Source organism: Cololabis saira, chromosome 18 (genome assembly GCF_033807715.1).
Source record: "Cololabis saira isolate AMF1-May2022 chromosome 18, fColSai1.1, whole genome shotgun sequence".
Lineage (NCBI taxonomy): Eukaryota > Metazoa > Chordata > Actinopteri > Beloniformes > Belonidae > Cololabis > Cololabis saira.
Genome location: NC_084604.1, coordinates 33,359,682 through 33,382,813, shown reverse-complemented (window position 1 = coordinate 33,382,813; position 23,132 = coordinate 33,359,682). Strand labels below are relative to the sequence as shown.

Here is a 23,132-nt window from a genome sequence, read left to right as displayed (position 1 = left end):
ATTTGTTTGTTCCAAATATCAGTTTGTCAAAATAAGTAACAGAATTGACAACAAATAAAAACAGTCAAACAGATTCAAGAAGATTGCTATGATTCCAATTGCTGACTGATGTGGTCTTTCAGTGGCCAGTTCAGTCTATTTCCACAGCCCAATAATATCCCCTTGTATGTTTTACTCTGTGATATATGGGGTTATACAACTGTCTTTACTCAGGAGCATATTTTCTGTTTTTAGAGAAGGATTCTTGGTTTTCAGTAGAGACGTTCAATTAGGGCTGGGCGATATGGCCTTTTATTAATATCTCGATATTTTTAGGCCATGTCACGATACGCATCTCGATATTTTGCCTTAGCCTTGAATTAACTTTGATGCCTACAATCACACCAGTATGATGATTCTATATGTCTACATTAAAACATTCTTGTTCATACTGCATTAATATATGCTAATTTTAAACTTTCATGCAAAAAGGGGGAATAAGTCAAATTTACCAAAACTGTATTTATTAAAGAGTTACTAAGCAGTGAGTGGCACAAAAATAAAAAGTGTCATTTCAAAACAGAAAGTGCACGTTGCATCTCTCTGACTCCCCGTCTGAAGAACATCTGCTAAGAACATGTTCTGGTCCCGGTTTTACCTGGTTTTACCTGGTTTTACCAGGATGAGCTGCTCTGAGCAGGAGGGCCTTTAGAGCATCTTTATATTAAGACTAATTGTAGGTGTAGGGATTGCAATGTTTCATCCTCTCCTCCGAAATATGACGTCATATAGTCTTGTTTGACTTTGTTTCGATGATAGTGATTGATTTCATGTGGCCACATTTAAGCAACACTAGGTGACGTTTCTCAGCTCTGGAAGAGAAAGGCTCGGTGACGCCCTGCGCGCGGACACGTGTCGCGCTGAGCGGCATAAGCCTGAGATATACTTGCTGTTGGTGCTTGCGTTCGCGTCCGTTCAGCTGCACCACCAATCGCAACGTCGCTCGCGTAGTACGCGAGGAGAGCGCGTCGTACCGGCGGTGACCGCTAGGGGGCAGTAAGCAGAGCAACAGTTGGAAAAGTGATTCAATATTTAGTAGCAGCGGTAGTAGCAGATTAGAACAACAAACAAGTTTACATGACACCATTGGATGATGTAGGAGATTATAACATTGCTTTGGTTGCGATCTCGGCAAAGGAAGCGGCGCCAGCGACTTCTGCATCGTCACTTAACTTATGGCCAGCTAGAATCAGACCGGGACCAGCGGCGTGTTCAGTGTCTTTTTGAGAACGTGCACGTCGATGCGTCAAATGAACGCAGGATACGCGTGGCGGCCATGATGCGTAAGCGTTCTGAACTGCAAGTATATCTCAGGAAATAGTTGGAGCTGCATCCGCGCGGCGTGCAAGGAGAAAACATCCCCTCCCGTCTTTACAAAAGCGTCCCAGTGTGGTTTGAAAAGAGTTGCGCGTAGCAACCACGCGGATGAGCGGCGCAAACAGGCAGAGTTTGGGTGCAACTGACCGGCGGTCCCAGACAGCAGCGCCGACACCAGCTGCTGGGCAGGGGGTGTATAACGATGCATGCACATGACTGACGTATGTAACTGGGTGCGCTTGTTTTAACTCTCTGAGAAGGAGAGACGAGAGAGTGAGAAAAGCCTGTAATTTAATGCCCACGGCTAAAAGCAAATGCGTGACAATGTATACTTGAATATTCACGATAGTCATTTTGTACATCGCACAGAGTAGAAGCCGAGATACATCGAGTATACTCGATATATCGCCCAGCCCTACGTTCAATACAACTTTTTTTTCCCTTTCCAATACCTAGGTTTTCGGTATGAGCTGATACCGAGTACCAATGTTATTTTTATTTTGTACTTTTTTAAATACGAAACTAAACATTTGTTGGTTAATTAACATCAGATAAAGAATAACTAATAAATACAGAGCAGTTTTAGAGCTGTATTTCCGACCTGGGAAACTACCATGGCTCCAGGTGTTCAATTACACAATGAAATGCAATAGTTTTTTCAATTAACAATAGAGTCTGGTCATCTCGGACATGAATTCTAGAGTTTTTGCTGTCGTTGTTCTGGTTGCAGTCTGGAAAGTGCAGGTTTGTTTAGGAGCATGTCATAGTTTCATAGGTAGGATTTTCCAACCTTAAATAATATGTAGTATCAAACGGTGAAAAGATATACTCATCCTTATGTTTGGCAGTATCTGCAGGTACTTCCGATACGTGAATTGGGACAGCTCTAGTTTTCATTCTCTATTATTCTGCTCTGTTTTAATTAGAAAATCTCTGCTTATGTTGATCTGTTTGCTTTGACCTCCAAACTTGATTTCTGCTGTCAAATTCACTGCTCCTTGTACAAACGTCCTGCCGGAAGCAACCCCCTGACATGGGTTTCTGCTGCATGAATGTTAATTAGTTTTTTTAGCTCTTAGTTGATAGATCTTTCCAATATTACCCTGTAAAATTCCCAGACAAGAGAATCCAGGTTTATGCAGCCTTTTTATACTGTAGGTGTGGTGGTTTTACTTAACAATATCTCTTCTATACTGGGTAAATACGCCTCAGCAGATCACATGATACTTAGTTTTGCTTTAGTCCATTTCAGTTTATTTGCATCCACATATGAAAGATTGATTGAAATCCTGTTAAAATTGTATATCAGTTGATACCAGTGATACTGTTAATCATTTTTATTCATTTTATATGTTTGTACTTCTTCCATTAAAAAAAACACTGAAAATAACAACCACAACAGTATTCGGTAGAACCACAATTCAAAAGGTTTCCAGTCAGTTATTATTTATCGCTTTTTATTTATTTAAAATTTGGATGCAATGTGAAATAAAACAAGACCTTTGGAAAGAAAGTAGTGATTTCCGCATCATATTTGGTGGTTTATTGTTTGGAAATTTTGAAAGGGTTGTATTGGAAAGTTACACAAATAAAGAACAACAAAAATAAATAAATCCAAGAGTAGAAGTGTCACATGCACGTTGAAGAAAAATAAATAAATGAAAGACCAGAACTCAAACTGAAGAGCAGCTTTGAGGGGGGAGCCGTACAATATGTGAGCATGAAAACAAAGAATTCTGCCCTGAAATTGAAAATAAACGCTCTTGTTAAAGATAATAATGCAACAAATGAGAAGCATTGCTGGGCTTAAATGAATGGTTAAGGCTATCATGTCGGCATAATTTTTTTTTGTTCAGTAGATATGTTTTGTAATTTTGAGTACATTTTGATAAAAGAAAATTGTCAGCTTGATAAATGTCGAGGTTGTCAAAACATCCCTCTGTAACAGCAGTGAAAATCCTGCCTACACGTGTCTGCTGAAGTGTGTGTGAGACTTGTTTGCTTGTAGAAGTCCGAAACATTTATTAAAACTGAGAAAGGGACAGCTGCAGCTATTTTGTAGCATTGGCCAATGATCTTGTTTAAGGCACAGCCGTATCGGCTTCACATCTGATCGCGGTTGACTACATCCATTTAATTGATATTTGATGGATATGATGAGCAGGCCAGCTGACAGTCTTGCCTGGGCCCCGGACAAAATAATCTAAGACGGGCTCCCCTGCGCCCGGATCTCTCCTTCTCCTCTTCCTCTCCTCTCCCTCTGCTCTTCAGGTTTTACAAGCTAATGGACGTTAACATTAGAGCTAGCCAGTTAGGTTAAGTTACAAGGTTGGTAAACGTTGGCTGCGCTGTTTCTTACCTTGCTCTACGCTGACTTTATTAATTCCAGCTTCACCGTCACCACCTTTTTAAAATATTTGTGTAGAGAATCTCTGAGGTCTTTTTTTTTTTTCTTCTCTTCTTCTCTTTTCTCTTCTTTTCTGAGCACCGGACTTGTGCTGACCAGACATTTTGACCATTCTAATGGTTGAATTAAATGATAACATCAAATTTTGATCAGCAGCCAAACCATTTTTGTGTTGGGGGTTCTTGACCACGAGGACAATTAGGAAGAAAACAAATAACAAGCTTTTATGTAACTCAAATACTACATATTTTTTCCACAAATAGGCATATTTTGAAACATTTTGAAAAATGATTCCATAATTTAATGAGAATTTAAAAAAAAAAAAAAAAAAAAAATTCAGTTCTGGGCCCCCCCCTACCCTGGGCCCGGGACAACAGACCCGTTTGTCCCCCCATATCGGCGGGCGTGATGATGAGTAATGTGTGAATAGCTTCAGCATTTGTACACATTCCCTGTATTTGTTTGAAAGTAGCTGTTTCACGGGCTGCTGTTGTTTCTTTCTGCTCTGATTGAGGGCTGTCCAGACACCACTGTGGACTCTCTGGGGGTGGGGTGGAGCATCCAATTGCAACTCAAATCAAAAACGTGTTTTCAAGTTGTTTTCAAGAAATTACAACTCCAAAAATTCAATGTCATGCTTTAAAAACAACGCTCGTGTTTTTGTTTGCAGGAACAATATTGATATCAAGTGTCAGTCAAGAGGTTCGAATAAGCGTTTCTCGTAACTCTCCATATTTCCCCCTGCAAGACTTCAAAACAACTAAAAAGAAAATCTCAACGTTGAGGACCATGGCCAAAAACATTTGTAGCCTTTCACTTGTTATTGTAATTGCTGCTAGCGCCGTTGAGAAGGTAGTCAGATGATGACGGCAGCAGATGTTGATTCAGAGGCAAAGCCCTCATGTAATGCGTTAATGATTAGTGTTACAGCACAACCACATCGTATTATTGAAGCCAAAAACAGCTGGAAACTAGATTTTGAGGACGTTAGATTGACCGGCTGCATCACATCCAGCGCTGCCAGAGACGTGGAAATGTTGCAAAAAGTGTTTCCATTACACTTTTGGGATAAACTGGATTTCTGAAAAACCACCTTGTAAAAGAGTAAAAATGTTTTTTCGATATTTGGGCAAATGTAGGGGTGATGGAAACACGACTAATAGTCAGTCTTTATAGGAATTATTTCTACACCGCACAGTTCTAGGATGTGCAGTGTTATCCGTTGTGGGTTGTCCAATGTCATTAGCTATTATGCAATTATTTGAGATGCTAAGGCGTTGTGTATTGTAGTTCTATTTCAGTTTTGCGTATCACATTTCTTTTGGGAGAATAGTGTAATAGTACAGAGGAGTATAGTACAGAGGGCCACTGAAGAAAAAAGTCAGCTAAGAGGACCTCTTGGATATAGACATCAATACGTTTTTTAGACTGAAACAATGTGTTTGGTACTCTCTGAAATGAAGACAGCTGGGATAGATCTCCTTCATGGGGGTGGAGTGGGACATTATCAGTGTCAGTACAATTTATATTATTGTTTTTGTTTGTCAGTGAACTTCATCACAATGGAAACTCAGTGAAGGTGTTTTTAAAAGGCTGTCTTTAGTGCTTTTGATTCATACAACCATACAGAGAATATGTTGAGTATGTAATTACTAAGGATGTTATGCTACTTTATAACTCAGATTTACATTCCATCCTAAAAACTGGTATTCTGTGTCACATAAAATCACGTTAGCTTGAGATTAAAAGTCTGATTTATCATGTTCAATATACTTGGGCCTAAATCAGACACTTACATTCTTATGTATTTTTTTTTTATATGATAAACACCAGACTAAGGCTGAAATGATTCCTTGAATAATTTGAGTAATACTATTACAAAAAATGATCGAGGAATTTTTCTCTGCCTCGAGGAATCGTTTAATTTCACCAGCTCAAAGCAGGTATTACGCCCGGACTACATTTAATGCGGCACAACGCGCTGACGCCGCGCACGTAAAAGGTAGAAGAAAGAGGCGGCGGGTATGTTTGGTTTTAGTAATATCATGCTCAGGCAATGAGTCTGCAATGGCCCAGACGGAGACACATGTAGCTCAGTGCTTAACTTTTATTTTTAATCCACTCTATATTCTTCTGGTCCGTTCTCCTATATGTTCCCCCTCTAAAGCCAAAATTATTGTTCCGCGTTAAATCGACCCGTAGCCTACGGCGTAGGCTACGGGTCGATTTAACGCGGAACCATAAATCAGCCTTCACCCGGTACATACATAGGTTTCTCTAAACATCTGTCCCCGCTACAGTTTTAACTAAAAGAAAATGTGCTCCAATACAGCAGGTCTCATAATTTTATTTTGAACACTGCCAAAACTCTAATTTAAAACGTAACTAGAACTTAACATTTTCTTGACACAAATGAAAGTTCAATTGAAACACGTGGGAAAAACACCTAACCTTTTAAGTTATGTGTGTTATCAGGTGTAATGGCATTTTTAAGTTAGAAATAAGAACATTTCTTGGTAAGATCCTTAGTTATTTGAGTGAAGGCAGTGAATTTGGTCGACTGGTGTAAGTTCAGGGTTTTTAAATAAACAGCCATGAACCTACTGGATTATATAATTTAGTCTTAGTGATGTCAATTAACATCTAACATCTTATGTATATTTATAATCGCTCTTTAACTAAACAAAAATATGTTTTATCCGATTAATCGATGGGATTTTCAGTAGAATACTTGATTACTAAAATATTCGATAGCTGCAGCCCTACAGCAGACCCTCACTTTTTTGGAGACTTTTTGTATCCTTTAATTCCTAATCGCTTTTCTTTTCTTGCTTGCATACAGAAACAACGTTTGCATATTTTCTCGGCGTCCCATCTGCTGCTGCTGTACGATGTCAGAGCAGACGGGGGACGAGAATGGCAGTGTCCTGGTGCTGCTAGCCAGAGTGGGTTGTCAGCATGTTGGGGACGGGGAAGCGGCAAAGGGAATCGGAGCAGTCAGCCAGGTGGTGCCGCCTGTTGACAGGTCGGCTGGTGGAATAAGGGAAGGCGCGTCTGGGTTCATTTCATACTGCCACACTAAATCGTGTTTCGGGAGCAGAAATGTCATCTCATCTGGCACATGTTTTGCTTACCTGTTTTTTCCAACAGGTGCCTTGACTCCACAGCAGGTCATCTCCTTGTAACTCTCTGGAGATGGCAAAAACATGCACACACACAGACGCACGCAGAGTTGATATTGGATATGGCGGCAGCCATCTCTGCTTAATGTTGCACTCTTGTAGTGCAGTGGTACTTGTGTCTGTGTTGAGGAGCTGAGTGAAATGGAGCATGTCCATACATTTGTCTCTCTTCGTTCCCTGCATCCTCCTCTGGGTATGTCTCGTCTCAGTCTTCAGAAGACCTAACCTTTTAGCAGATGGAGTAAACTGTACCCTGCGTACAGTTGAAGCCAGAGGGACCAAATCCACATTTCACACAGCAATATGCCCTGCAAAAACTGCTTAGGTGGAGGTCCAAAGAACTTAGCAGTCATGGGTATCCCTCTGATCTCCCCAGATGCTAGTAGTATAGGATCTGATGGCGTGCATCACACTCCAGGACACCCTTAGAACTTCTTTGGCCACAGCCTGGCTGGTCAGAGCTCTTCTGGACTTACTTCTCTGCTTATTAGGGCCCGAGCACTTACAGTGTGAAGGCCCTTTTGTATTTTTTTTCTTTCTTCTGACGAAAGGAGGGCCTTTTTGCCCCCCTAAACGTGCCCAAAAAGTCACCAAATTTTGCACGCAAGTCAGGCCTGGCGAAAAATTTGATATTTAATGGTTTGCATTAATGGGCGTGGCAAAATGGCTCAACAGCGCCCCCTAGAAAACTTTGTGCCTCAGGCCCCACAATACGGTTTGACATACATTCACGAAAATCGCTACACACCTGTATCATGGCACAACTTAAAGAAAAGTCTCTTGGCGCCATGGCCGAAACCGAACAGGAAGTCGGCCATTTTGAATTAATCGTGTAATTTTGGCGCAATTTATGCCATTCCTTCGGCAATTAATACGGCCCGAACAGTAACGTGCGCCCAGGTGTGTTATACATCAAAATGTGCGTCTCCATCCTGTGACTACGCGCATTACTTTTCTCTTTCAAAAGCGTTACCGTGGCAACGCTAGACGCCAAAAAGCATCCCCACCCTTCATCTGATTGGTTCAGACGGAAAAAACTTTGTGCCTCAAGCCCCACAATACAGTTTGACGTACATGAACGAAAATCGGTACACACCTGTATCATGTCGCAACTTAAAGAAAAGTCTCTTTTCTTTAAGTTTCTTTGTTGTTGGACGGCTGGTAAATGTTCATGATTTGACTCAATGAGATGTTTAGATAACTAGAACATATGCAGACACTTTGTGCACATGTTAAACAGTCATAGAGAGCACAAAACCTGGTTTCTTGTTTGCTTTTTAGTTAAGAACCGAGTACAATGAAGCCCTTGGATTCACCATTGTTTTTTCTTTCAACATTTTTACTTGGAAAAAATGAATGAATGAATGAATTACTTTTATTAAGTTACTGGACACACAACTGCAGAAAATGTATCTGATGCTAAATGATAGAATGTATTAACCCGGTGGAAAGGGAGATAGATAGGAGCACCAAGGAAATGAATCAGACCTGTGTAAACAAGACAAAGGAATGACTGATTGGGATTGCTGAGCATGCTATATTAGATTTTTAATTTGGTACACATTACCTACCGGCAAACAGAACTGTTATTGCTCAACAGTTTCTGCATTGAGCTGTGCAGCAGTTTGAGCCTCTTTCCTTGTGGGTCAGCGTCCAGCCAGGCACCAGAAAGTCAGCCCACTTCGTCAGCGAGACAGTGGGTGGGGGGTGGCGAGCTACCAGGTCTTCCTGAGGTTCCAGAGCAGTGAGAAACGTATTTGCATGTTGATGTGTGGGTATACAGTGAAAAATGGAAAAACCGGACACGTGTTAAGAGCATGATGCGTCTGGAACACGGGTTGTGCCTAATGAGCTGTAGCTTTCAGCAAAGCTTCCGCATAAGTGCCTCTTTATTTAGTTGCACATCAGTGTCACGTTTTCATGGCTTTGCTGCAAGCTGGTGTTAACCAGAAGAAAGTGCTAAGTGCTTAATTGATGGAAATTAAGTTAAACATGAAGCTGAATTATGTGCACTTTTGCCTCAAACCTGTGATGATTCCATAACCAAGCAACAATAAATGTACCAGGTATAGTTTGAATTATTTTTGCATAACATGAACAGCTGGCTGCTCTTATTTACGTGTGGAATAAGGATGAGTCTTCTGTTTGTGCATTTATTTTAGCTCCCCCCAAAAAAAGCATGTCCAGTAGGCGTACCAGTATGCTGTCAGGGTGCAGCGTTTAATTGTTGCTGTTTGCTGGACAACATTTCTGGGATGAACCTTGCTTTATGGGCTTTGCAAACTGGTGACACCAAAGTGTAAATGCTCACAGTGGCCAAGGTTCTGCTTTTGTCTGACTCTTTTAACATTGAACTCAGAAACACAATCAACCACTGAAGGGTAACGGCGGCTGCTGGCTGTGTGTTGAACTGGAATTAGTTTTATTCCCTTAGCCGTGCTGAGTTTCAGAGCATTATACACATTCAGCAGGGGAACCTCCTTAAGTTAGCTCTTATTCTTCTACAGGCTATTTTTTTACCTTATTAGTTGTACAAATTTGAAGCTTTTCAGTGACTGTCGTGGTGATTTGTTTTATAGCCCCTTTCACACAGAGATTCCGCAATATTGGTGTAAAGAAGTCCTGCCAATACGCCGCCTTTGTTGGTTCACACAGAACCATACAACGCCGGCATAACGCCGCTCTCGTCTGTAAATTCACACAGCATGCCGGCGTTCCGCAATCAGAGGCGTGACGACAGCGTCAGCGTCTAGTGGCATGCCGGCATGCCGGCTGTGTCATTCACACAGACCCCGTTTCGTCTCTGTGACGGCTCTGTGACTACCTCCGCTGCCGGCTTATTGGTGGGGCCACTTGGCCCCCCCATTCCGCCTCCGTGACTTTCACACAGAACAGCGAGTCGGCTTAAAGGCGCAACGTTCCCGCCTCGAACTGGCTGTGTGAAAGGGCCTTATGACTTAACTAAACTAAAAAAATGGAATTCGAATGGCCGGCCACTAGGGCTGGGCGATATATATCGAGATTTTAATATATAGATATATTTTCAAACGCGATATGGTACGAGACAATATCGTTTATATCGATTAAATTTTTTTTTTTTTTTTTTTTTTAATGATTTTGATATAGCTTATTTTGTGACAAATTGACTTGAATGTTTTATTTGAGATTTGCACAAATGTTTTGTTATTTGCACAACTGTCAACCTCAGTGGAAAAGTCTGCCTGTTACTGTCTACATTGTATTAATTGCACAGTGTATTTTAATTTAATTGTTCTGCAGGAAAGGGATATTTGTTTTATTTTATTCAAGAAGCATTTTTATTCTATATATGCAGGCACTTTATTTTTATTTCATTTGTTTTATACATTTTGATATTGTGCAGACCTCTGTTAATAAATGTACCTGTGTGACATTTGGCACGAGGCTTTGTATTAAAACTGACTGTTTTTTTAAGGGTTTGCCTCAGAAAAAAATGAAGCTAACAGAGATGCTATGCTATAATGCTTTGGGGGAAACCCCAATTATGGCACAGAAAAAATATCGATATATATCGAGTATCGCCATTCAGCTAGAAAATATCGAGATATGACTTTTAGTCCATGTCGCCCAGCCCTACCGGCCACCATTCGTACGCAATTCTGACCACCAGCTAATTTTCAGTGCATCTGTAACATCATCTTAACATTAAAGTCAAGCTCCACTATGCAAACGAGATAACAGGCTGAACGCTGTATTTATAGCTCTTTGCGTTTTGGATTAATTGCAGATAATCTCCAGACATTTACATGAAAGAAATAACCTCATTAAAGGAGCATCAGCCAAGGGCCTTTATAGTGTACAGTTGCTAATCATGTGAATTTCCCTGAAATTCTCCAATTTTAACTGGAAGGTGTGTGTAATGGGAAAGTTTATCATAAAGAACTTTCTTTTCCGAAAGTAGTTTACATTCCTTAGAAGTGTAAAATTGCCTTTTGCTGTAAAGTTGATAGCAATTTCACAAAAGTTAAAAAACTATCATGCAGGGGTGTCTGTCACACAGATCCGCTATTCAGATGAGAGAACACACGCAGTATAACATTTTCAAGGCATTAATCATGGTCCATTGCAGCCTAACATCCATCTCTCTTCCTCTGGCTCTGTTCAGATTGAGTCAGTGTCAAACTCTGCTGTTTTCATGCCGAGAAAAATTTCCCATCTTACTCCGGCACAGCTTTGCTTCACTTTGCATCATTTATCATGGTGAAAGCCGTTGTTTGTGCTGGGAAATATCCAAGTAATATTTAATCCATGGTACACAGATGCTTTGCACACAGTTTGGTGGGATTAAACAGCGTTTGTTGATACGTGCGTGTCTCTCGTCTCTGTTGCAGGAGATGGAGGAGAGAACCCAGCATTTTGATACATTCCTGTGAGGTGGAGACGACGTGGCCATCAGGTCGATGCTGAACAGACTGGGACCACAAAGACGCACACAGACTGAGTGAACGACCTCTTGAGTTCAGTCTTCACCCCAACACACACACAGCTCCTTCCTCTTGCTTGGAAAATGAGGACGAGAACAGACTTTCATGGTGCTATTGTCTCAGGAACCTGGCCAGATCCAGAACCCTTCTACACAACCAAACCCCTGGAGTTTTGCGAGTCAAACAGACACGCACGCACGCACACACACCCAGACACACACACACCTACAGTGATGGGCAACCCTGGTGCTACTCGGGTGCTATCTTGATCTTTTACCCATGCTGCTCTTGGGAACTCCTCATCTCGGACAACTCGCAAAACCAACAGATCGGGTGATGTCAAATCACAACCTTGCCGCTTCTCTCCACAGCAGGCAGCTCATACACACCTGCCCATGCACCATCACAAGGATAGGCTTGTAAATGTACACACACACACACACACACACACACACACACACTAAACATGTAGACACACACTTAAGACCCTCACCAGCAGAAGTGTGAATGCAGAGTGCCGCGAGAAGAGGATCGACAGTGTTATGAATCATTTAACGACACTGTTGAGCCTTGTTGCCCTCAAGTGGATCACTTTACCGTACGGGCCAGTTATCAAGCTATTGTGGGGCTAATTCTCTCTGCCATTTTAGCGCCTTGACTAGTTCAAAATTTTGAGCCAGCAACAAGGATACTCACCCAGAACTAAAGCTCGCAAAGAAGTTTATACGCAGCTCAAGCTTGATGAGGTTAGCACAGCAGGACTAGAACCAATTAAGTCCTGTTCATTACAGTGGACATCCGTGGTGGAAAGCTGTTAGCCTCTCGGTGTTTGGTTTAGCGGTGAAGAAGCACAACCCGGCGGTAGAAACAGTTGCTCAGACCACCTCTGGCGTTCATTCTCTGCAGATTTATGTCATGTCCCCAATAGTTCACGGTAGCTGAACGCCCCTCCTCACTACATTCACAGTATGAATGTTTTTCCTCCCTGTCGAGCTGTGCCCACCAGTTGATTTTACCCACCAAAAAAACCCCCGGCTGAGGAACTGGAAGCAGTACAAATTGGAAGGTGTCAGTAGTTTGCACTGCCTAGTGTGTGCCTTATTTAAAACCTCATGAAATTGCTATATTTAACAAGATTTTGGATTTACTATGACAAGGCTACTAGTTAGAGACGGTCCTAATCACTGAGTTCACAGTGACCTTTTAAAGAAAAAGACAAAAAATCGAAATATATATAAGATCCACATCTTAGCTGCAACGTTGGCAAAAAAAAAGGTGCAGGTGTGTGAAAATCTGAGGAATACAAACTGATTTGTTAGCTACTCACCTTGTGTGGCCGTGTCGGTGTCTGTCCAGAGACTGTACGTCTGCAGCACTTGAAATATCGTTTCAGTATTTAAATGTATTCATGTCCTGTGGAACCCTAGGCCAGCAGGGGGAGGTCAGTCTCCACCTGAGCGGGCAGCCGGCGGAACGAGAGCTTGACGAAACCAGCCTTCCCTCAGTTTTTCATATGCAAAAATCTAATGATGCGAGTCAAAGGATTTGTTGTGCCAAGCGTTCTCCCATTCCCTCAAAAGGTGCTGACCAGACGGTGCCTGTTCACCGGCTTTCTTTTTCCAAGTCTGAACATGTTTGATTGTCATAACAACTTATGTATTATGTTGTGTATTTTCTTTTTATTTTTTTGTGAATTTAAAAATGCTTTGCATGAGTGGCGGATCCACAAAGAACAAGGCTATTCTAGGCAGTGCCCATCACTAAAGTGTACATAATATATATAATTTTTCTCCCCTCCACATTTTTTAAAGGCGTGTTCCCACTTTATACATTTATTTCATTCTGTTTAACACCAGAAAAGAGCACCTGGAGTCTGACTTGAGGCCGACACAGTCTACTTCTTTTCTTATTGTGGTAGATTAAGATTTTCCTGGAGCTTTATGAGGTTTCATGGCATTCTCATGCTTTTGGACATGTTTTTGTGAAGGTGTAGACTGGAAAAAAGCCCCATCTTTAACTCAAAGCACTCTTGTCTAATCCTTTTGGGCCAACTTTAACCCCAGCTTACCTCTGCCTTTTCTCCATTTCAAGGTCACAAAAGTGAAGACCATATGCAAACCGGTAATGACAGGTTGGCACTTGGACTACTGCAGAGAGGAAAAACCAATGCTACCTCAGCGTAATTTATTTTAATGCGAAAACTGTTTACTGGGTACAAAAACAGTATTTTCCTCCCTCAAAATACTGTTGAAACATCTACAGTACCATCTTAGGTACCAGGTCAGTGCAACCACAGCTGCTGCAGTAATCCAAGAGTTGTTTATCTCTCTGATTGTTATGTATGTTTGCATTTGAGCCAGATGATGATTGCATAAATTTAAATCTAAAAAGATCTTACACGAACTATATATGATTTAGTTTCAGGTTCTTTGAGCTTACTGTACGTGGAGGTGGAGGGGACGTCTTAGATCTTCTCCTATCACTTTCTTAGAAGCGATAGAGCATTCTGCCTCTTTACACACCCCCTGCCTTTCTTTCCCTCAGCAATGTTTTTTTTTTCCTGCAGATTTTCATCTCATGATTTTATTTATTAAAGTTTTACACATATTTAGTAAGTCTTTTATACATCTTGAAATTTAAAAAAAAAAAAAAAAATTGGGAAGCATTACACGTCCATTTTTACAATTGTGTTGACTTGTGTAGCGTTTGTGTAGCAGGTTCTTTCGGTGTGTTTGGGGGAATAAAGGGTTTACATGTCTCTCAGGTTCAACATGCCCATTCTGCTTTTCTATGGTTCCTCCATTGTTCTGTTTTCTCCGAGTGGTTACAGACGTACTGGAAGAAACTGAGTTTCTGTTGTGTGTGAAACAAGACCAGACTTTTTCATGTTGCTCACGCTCCAGTTTTTTTTTTTTTCTTTTTTTGCCAAACAGAGTTTTTTAAGGATTTATAAACATCTGGATATGAAATATGAGTAGTGAAATGTCATACATTGCAATCTTCTTTTCTTCTTATAAATTTGTAGCCCGTTTGGACTAAAACCAATTTTTGTCTGGTAGTTGAGACTTAGTCCAGTATGCAGAAGGAAAAGGTTTGTTCTATCCTGTTTTTGTTTCCCCTCACAGTTAGTCAGTTTTTGTAGCTTTGTCTGTGTATTTAACAAACCTGTTCACAATGTTACTTTAGTGTAAGTTATATTTGAAATGAAACATTTACTGTATTTCTCAATAAACTGCTGTGATATACTTGAAGAAAGGTGCAAACTGTACATTTGAAGTTATTTCTGTCAATTTAGATGAAATTGAAAATTTGAGCATTTTGTTTTTTTAGTAAATAGTTTTTTCAGACTGAAATTTGCTTGAATTTATTATAAAACAGCTCGTTATCAACCAGTATGTCCTGTTGACTTTCTGTGGTGATTGCGATTGAAAACCAAACATTCAGTTGTGTGACTGGTGTTAAAATGTTTCCATTAACTCAACCACATCCCCAAAAAAAGAGACTTGACAATGCATTCATGTTCTGGTATATCTATTAGGGTTCAGTTATAACAATTGTTAATTTCTCTTTTTGGGGGTACAGATTTACAGACATTTTGAATCCAACCTATCAGTTTTTTTTCTAAAAACATTTATACAGAATTGCCTTCGGTTTTAAAATATACATATTTCCTGCCTGTATTTACAGAGTAACAACCCAGCATCAGTTGTGAGTTGCAATGAAACACGTTTTATAAAACATAACGAGGTGGGGGATAATGAGAGACAAGCGAACCCATGGTTGAACAGAGAACATCGATGATAACAGCCACAAGTGAATTATTGTGCTTTTTTTCTGCAGGATTCATCCCATCTTAACTGTCTGATTAAACTCCAGTGAATTTCCTTCCTAAATGTAGTGCTATCTTTATTCCAATAAGTAACATGATATGGATAAAAAGGTGGAGGTGGTGGGACGTCAGCAGTCCTCCAGATGATATCGCAATCATGCTGGAACTGGACAAAAAAAAAAAAAAAGATTTCTCTTTAAACCCCACCCGACCCAGATTTTGATCGTTGTTCCAATGTTTAGGGAGTTGTTAAAAAAGCAGGTAACACAGAGTTCAAAATCTGGTTTTGAAATCACTTCATGAATCCACACGGTAAGAATTTGGCTACCTGACCCAGAAGCGAGAAGAGGCTCGTCAAGTCCGCAGATGAATGAGAAAGCCGCCGTGGTCCTGTTAATGTTTCCGTCCGTCATTAATGTCACTTCTGAAAACATTCATGCACCTCAAAGAAACTCCTGCTAATCAGTGACTATGGAACCGGCACCTGTAAAATTCACCCAAAAGTGACAAAAATGTGGACCTGCATTGGCTTTCACTGAGTTTAGGCCGAGTGCTTCAAAGAAACAGGGACGTGGTGAGCTCACTGAGATCTGGGAGAGACGAGAATGAGAAGCTCGGTTTTTAATAAGCGTTTCATGAAAAACCAAGGAGCTTGTAAACTACTAAGTGGGTCCCTGTGCCTGTTGGATGAGACGATGAGCAACCATGACACATACAGTACTGGAGGTTAGGCATCTTCACCTGGCATGGCTGAGTAGCTGAACATGAGTACATTCTGCACAGGGTTTTATTTTTTTTGGGAGGGTCCATGCTGGCATCAAGTCCAGAGGTCACCGAGCGACCGGCCAGGCTCTGAGCTGCCATCACACGTCGTCCCACAACCGGAGCTTGGCTGGTGTTTGCCGTCGGTCCAGCCTGAGCCCCCCCCTCAGCCGCTCTGGATGTACTTTTTAATGACCACGCAGCCGTGTCTGAAGAGTGGACAGGGCAGCGACTGCAGGAGCGTCCACGTGTTAGTGCAAGGGTCAAACGTCTCCATGTTGCTCAGGGCTGGACCCTCGCTGCTTACAATGCCCCCTGTGGTGTAGATCTTTCCTTCCAGGACAATGGCGCTGCAGAATAGTCAGAGAGAGCATGGTTAGGTCAGCCATTTTTTCTTTTGTGTAGTCTTAGAAAACACTGACTAGAAACAACAGCCTGCTGCCTTGTATAACAGCATAGTCGGGATGTTTTCCTTGTGCTGAACTAAGTCAAAAGGATTTGCACAAATAGCTTGATGCGGCTTCACAAATGACAGAGGAATCCATCCAAACATCCAGGCCACAGACAGCGAACAAATGCCCAACTATTTGTTTAACAAAACCCTCATTCTGAAGCTGGTTACAGTTTCTCAGCCAGAGCCGTTCTGTGCATTAACATTCTGTCTGCGCCGCGGTCCAACAACGACAATAGAGAACAAAATGAAAACTGTCTTTTGCATCTCTTGACACAGCGTCAGGACGAGTGATAGAAACATTTTCATGCACCCGCTGCGCTACAGTCGAAGCTTTTACAGCCGATGACTATTATTTGGATATGGCCACAAGAAACGTTTTATTTCTCATCTAAATCCAAAGGAACGAGGCACACCGACTGTTGAGGACTAACACGTTATGAAAGGTCACTGGTGTCAGGAAGGTAATGGCTGAATGCAAGTATTAGCTGCTGTGTCTTTGACACAAGATAGCCATGAGCCACAGAACTAGCATCGATGATCACAACCTGACTACATAACCGCACAAAGACGAGAGATACACAAACACCTATTATCGTGCTGGAGGTCTGTGAATATTTGAAAATGCACACACACATACCCGACAAGGCTGAGGTAGAAAAAAAAAAAAAACACACTCTCGAGGGCACAAGAGGAAAAACTAATGAAAAAACAAATATCTGTTCAAATATGCTCATTTGATATGAGAAACAGAAGCAGGAGTTTGTGTGCGGAAAGGATTAAAACTTGTGCTGTAAGCTGATTAGGGCTTTGTACTTCTGTTGGGGTTTTGGAACGATCTGCATTTACATAAGGTGCACGCTCTCACTCACACACAAGTGGCGGACGCGCAGACATAATGCACAAATTCACAACACTGTTGGGACTCTGAAAGATTATTACATAAAGCCCGAATCTACTCAAAGAGAAAGCACAGCTGATCCAAAATGGAGAGGGCGCGGGGCAAAGCCTGGCGCCGCTCATCCTGATAAACGGAGGGGAGGTGCGGCCTGCGGAGGGCTGGCTGCAGCCAGGGCACAATATCTGCTCTCCTGCACGGTGACCTGCCGGGCTTCCTTGTCCTTGCAGATTTTTCTGAGTGTGTTTGGGTTTCTGTTTGGCAGCGTTTGTTATTTCCCCCCATCCCTTCCTCTCGCGTGTCAGCCTTAGTTAAATGTAGCAGAACAGCTGCCTGGCGTGTGCTGGTGCAGCTTATCAATAACTCTGACAACATGATTTATGCTGCACATTCTGCACATAAGATCACTGTCTGTAATTGCCTCCCAAATGTATTTTATGCATTCTTGTTTTTCTCTGTGTTTAGGAGGAAAAAAAAACAATAAAAAAAAAAAATTCAGGCCAGAAAATGAAGTCTCTCATCCAGTAAACTCCACACTTCAGAGGCTCAACTTGACTGGGATATCAGTAGCTGTTAATTTGTTAATTTGTATTTATCTGCCTTCACCTGTCCTGATTTGTGTGAAAGTGAGAGCTGGGAAGACGGGTGTACTTTTTTGTACATATATGCACGTAAAGCCACCCCCTGAAGAAAAAAAACCTACCCAACTATCACAGTAATAATCAAACTGGATTTTATAGAAAGTTGATCGAGTCGAGCAGCCTGCTGTTGACTTTTATCTTTCTTTTGCCGTCTCTGCATGCCACACTGCAGCTTTACTGATCAAGCCAATTTAAAAATCCAGCCCACAAATGGTTTGGATTTTTCTACCGAGGCAACAACTTGTTCATCTCTTTTGCATTGTGCTGGAAACGTTGTCAGCCCACAGCTTTCTTTGTTCAAGTTTTAATTAAATGGCCTGAATACATTGTCCCTGTGCAACCCCTTTACCTGCGCAACAACACAAAGACTGACAGATTACTAATAAGTTGGAGTTTTACTTTTTTTTTTAGGCTGTGCAGTCTTGAAGCGTTGAAACGGGACTCTTACAATGCGGGCTTTGAAAAATCTTCCCACTGCCACGCTGGGGGATTTTGACTTTACACATGGTGCTGCTGTATTAATTATCTCTTACCTGCAGAACTGCCGAGAGTGATTCATGTTGGGACCAGCCTTGATGTTGCCTTTGTCTGGGTCATAGATAGTGGTAGCTCGAGCGTAGGCTCCTCCCAAGATGAATATAAAACCGTTTAGACTCACTGCAGGGGCGTATTTGTTATCTAAAGATATAAGAGGAGGCAGAGAAAGAGAAAGAAGAAGAAGATTTATTTATTTTTATTTATTTCCTGAAGAAAAAAAAAACCCAGCTATTGTTTGGATGTCATTTTCACACACAGCAGACATTTCCATTCAGTGTAATGGCATCAATTTGTTTCTTTTTTTCCGGCCTACCTCTGGTCCCAGAAAAAAAAAAAAAAAAACAATCATCATCAACATTCTCCTTATCACTTCACAGATATGCCTGTCTCAAGATTGCCTTGGGAGAAAGGAAAACAAACCAAACAAAAAAACAGAATGGATACCTATACTGAAGAAAGAGTGCAGTTCATAAATCACTGTGGCTTTATTGGGTTCTGCTCCAAAATAAATATGTTTGGGCTTTGAAGCAATATAAAAGAGTTACCCAGGTTCTAATAATTCACAACTGCATCAGGCCCACTGGCACTTGCAGGTTTATACTTATATATTTATTTATACGCACATTTATTGGCAATACATGAGTGAACAGGTGGGATAATGGATACCCTGCATACTGCATAACTCTGACTGGCGCAGTATGTCGGATGTGACGATAAAAGAGCGCCACCGAAGCAGCACCGCTGCAGAATTATAGATGATTGGGAGCAAAATGAAGCAGCGGTTTGTGCCCAGCGACCCCACTGGAAACCTGGAGTTCGTCCAGCATCAGCCCTGCTGTGTGGGAAGAGCAAGTGCATTTTTAAACTCAACAATGTTCTCACGAGCACATTGCAGCAGTACAATATACAAGCGGCATGAATAATGTGCAGACACTTGGCTGGGAGCCGGAGGAGTTAAGTCTTCATAACGGCAGTGGAAAATAGAAAAAGCTCCTCTCCTCTCTTGTGCACCTTGTCCCAGCTGCTGAGAGGAGTCTGACATGTTTAATTAACAGGTCAACTCAGGAGGTCGGAGGTGTCTCCGCTGCTCCTCTGATTACTGCATGTGAGGCGCTGCTTGCACTTAGCATTACTTTGAACTAAATACTAATTGCACTTCGCTGTCAGGCTTAAACAGGAAAGGCAATCACGCTGATGTTGTGCAGATGTTTACACTATAAACCATCTTACTTTATTGGTAGCATTTGCTAATTAGCACTTGACAAAGTACTGCTGAGGCTGGTGTTTATCATTAGTCTAGTCAGGATGAACCAAATCTCTGCACACGTTGGACTTGACAATGCTGTCGGAAGAAAAGTTACAATCCATCCCTGAGTTAACAGAATGGTCTTGATGATTTATGACTCCAGTAGTTGAACTCAAAGTCACAGACGTCAAGTAAAAACTGAGGTAGGGCTGGGCGATTTTGGACAAAAATAAAATCCTGATTTTTTTCTCTGAAAACCCGATTTTCGATTTCGATTTTTTTGGTAAAACTACAAAAGACAATGGAATAAATCGTTTCAAATATTTAATCTTTATTTTTAAAGAAAAATAGCAAACAAATTTCCCTATTGGGAATGAAGTGCAATTGAAAGATACTGTAAATCCTCCTTGAGTTTAGTAAAGTGACAACATTTACAATGTTCTTGACCAAACAAAGACGAGCTCTGTCTGTAATGCAGCCAGCTGCAAAAAAGGAAAATCGATTTTCCGATTTTCCTTTTTTTAACATCGTCTTGATTAATAAATCCGATTTAGATTTAAAATCGATTAATCGCACAGCCCTACACTGAGGTTAAAGTGAGAAGAACAAGGATTTCATCTTCATGATCCAATATGTACATATAAGCACTTGACCGGATTTCAATGATTTAATGACCATACGAGTTGAAAATAAAATACTTTTAGCCTCAATACGTTAATTTATAAGTGATGCTGAAGTTGCCTTTGACATGTTTCACTCATATTAATTGTTAATGTGTAATTCTTATCAATTTTCATGCAATTATCCACAATGACAAGTCCTATAATCATTTACTTTGAGGGGAACAAAAGTGCTCAAGGTTTCCATCATCAAGGCCTGAAGGATTCTGTCCTTGCCTCTGCGACTTGGCTGCGGTCTGACAACAGTTCAGTGGTCGGTCTGAATGAGACCCAGAGTTAATTTGCAGCGACATGACAAACCGTACAGAGAGACAACCATCGACGTACTGCTCCACCAGTCAGGCCTTTACAGTCGTGTGGCCAAAAATACCCTTTTTTAGAAAAGGGACTTTTGGTAAGACAAGCGGTCTCTTCATTAACACGACAACCTGCTGGAACGTTACCAAAAAGGCATTTCAATGACTGTTCACAAAAACATCCCGCTGATCTGATGCATTAAGCCTCATGCATCCCTGCTGGCCTTGCAGAAGCGGCATGCTAGTCTTCGGGTGTTGCCTCTGAGGTAAGACTCGAGAGGCTGGAGAAAACTAACGGAACGGTGGAAATAAATAAGCAATCCTGAGCAGAAACTTTTTCAGAACTTCAGGATTTCAAATTTTGGTTAAAAAAAAAAAAAAAAAGTAAAAGAAGAAAAAAGTAGCCTGGAGTGACGCAGATCCAAACGTTTGAATGTACCCTCTTCTAAAGTGTCTTTGGAGATCTAAAAATGTCTCCAACTTAGTAGAACTTGAACATTTCAAAAGAGTGGCTTCCAAAAACTTCCCAAAGAAAGATGTAGCAAGCTTGTGGGATCATTTCAACAGACTCCTGAGACATTCGGACTGAGAAGAAAAGGTATTTGACATAAAATGTGATCTGTACTTTATGCGAGTTACAATAACAGATAAACACAATCTGCCTAAGCTGATAACACTATTACACAGCCACAGAGATGAATGAGAAAGCAAATTAATCCATACAACTGTGTTCTTCAGTCATGACCCAAATGAATGGATTAAGAGACTTGATTTCCAGCTGATGGTGATCCATTTATTTGAATCAGGGCCGATGGAGCAGAGGAACACCTAAAACTAGCCGGGCAGTGGATCCTGAGGAGCTGTCTAGAAGAACACAGCCATGGACTAATTACTTCAACAAAAGCTAATTGGAGTCAGTAGTTTGGGAATCCCGGAATCCAATTAACAAATGAGCTTGGAGGTGTGGTTTAGAGCCCCTTTGATTGACACTTTAAGCGTATTGTTCATGAGAAGTATCTGCCGGTGTAAACCATGCAAACAGGAGGTCAAAAGTAGTTGATCTGCATCATGAAGTAATCTTAAAGGGTTGAAGCGTCCATCAGTGCATCGTTAGAAAATCTGTCTCTAAATGGGGACAGTTAAATCTTCTCTTTTGAGAAGTGGGTGCCCAGCCAAGGTAACTCCTGGGCCACGATGCAGGTAAGGAAGAGCAAAGCAGGAGAAGCTTAAGGCGTGAAGCGTGCTCTGCACCAGACATCTCTGGCCATGAAAGAACCAGCCGTCCATGCCAGCACACCTAGGAAGGGAGATGCCTATGGAGTAAGATAACTTCCAAAAAGATGTGTCCATGTTATAACTATTCGTATTCGTAATGATAAACATTTGTATGTAAATAAAAAAGTTGTACCCAAAATTCTGCTGTCACACACATGAGTCTGATCAATTATTACGGTTAGGATTGTTTTTATGTGAGTATGAATCTAAAAGCTGTGAGTGCAAAGTCTTGTGAATACAACTCTAATTTCTACGACTACGAGTCTTCACTGTGAACACGAATTCAAGTTTATGGGTACGAGTCGAAAAACTGTCTAAATGACGTCACAGGCAGGTCACAGCTTAGACATATATACGTAGACGCCCCATGGAGCTGCTGCGATACGTCAACGTCGCCGCCATATTGGATGTGGCAAGACTGCGCTGTAAACTGATACAAGTAAATGGACTTATTTTCATAAAGCGCCTTTCTACAAAGAAATGTACGTTTTACGTCTCATTTATTCATTCACACACGCACTAATATACTTGGGAAACAGTTAGGGGACCAAATATAATATATTTAATTTTCTCAGATGGCAAAAATAAGAACTTTATTGATCCCACATAGGAGTAATTCATGTTATATCAGCTATAGAGAACAAAGTAGTGCCGAAAAACAATATATATCCCCCCTCACAAAAATAAGAAAAATAGAGGAACATATTTTCTCATCGTTGTATTCACAAGACTTTGCACTCACAGCTTTTAGATTCATACTCACATAAAAACAATCCTAACCCTAATAATTTATCAGACTCATGTGTGTGACAGCAGAATTTTGGGTACAACTTTTTTATTTACAAACAAATGTTTATCATTACGAATACGAATAGTAACATGGACACATCTTTTTGGAAGTTATCTTACTCCATAGATGCCTCCCTGAAGCTGCTGCTCTTACAAAAAGAAGAACATCGCTATGCATCTGATGTTTGCCAAAGAGCACGTTGGCAGCTTTGGTGCATCAATCAGAACAGAGACCTGAAATCCCCCTGAGAAGCTGCGCAATGACCTCTCAGGAGGTCAGCATCCAGAAAATGATCCAGAAAATGTACTTTTTCCTGAAA

General features: G+C 41.2%; 2 protein-coding genes across 5 annotated transcripts in view; one reads left to right on the top strand and one right to left on the bottom strand.

Moving 5' to 3' along the window:
• Positions 1–15,256, top strand: part of atad2b (ATPase family AAA domain containing 2B) — a 113,776-nt gene extending 98,520 nt beyond the window's left edge. For both annotated transcript variants that reach the window (XM_061707243.1, XM_061707241.1), the window contains exon 28: positions 11,316–15,256. In XM_061707243.1, the coding sequence (XP_061563227.1) occupies positions 11,316–11,357 (42 nt within the window). In that variant the 3' untranslated portion in view covers positions 11,358–15,256. The remainder of the gene's footprint in view (positions 1–11,315) is intronic.
• The window catches only part of LOC133418516 (kelch-like protein 29), a 274,919-nt gene continuing 266,505 nt past the window's right edge, over positions 14,719–23,132 (bottom strand). For all 3 annotated transcript variants that reach the window (XM_061707244.1, XM_061707246.1, XM_061707245.1), the window contains 2 exons: positions 18,523–18,667; positions 14,719–16,349 (listed from right to left, as the gene is read on the bottom strand). In XM_061707244.1, the coding sequence (XP_061563228.1) occupies positions 16,166–16,349; positions 18,523–18,667 (329 nt within the window). In that variant the 3' untranslated portion in view covers positions 14,719–16,165. The remainder of the gene's footprint in view (positions 16,350–18,522; positions 18,668–23,132) is intronic.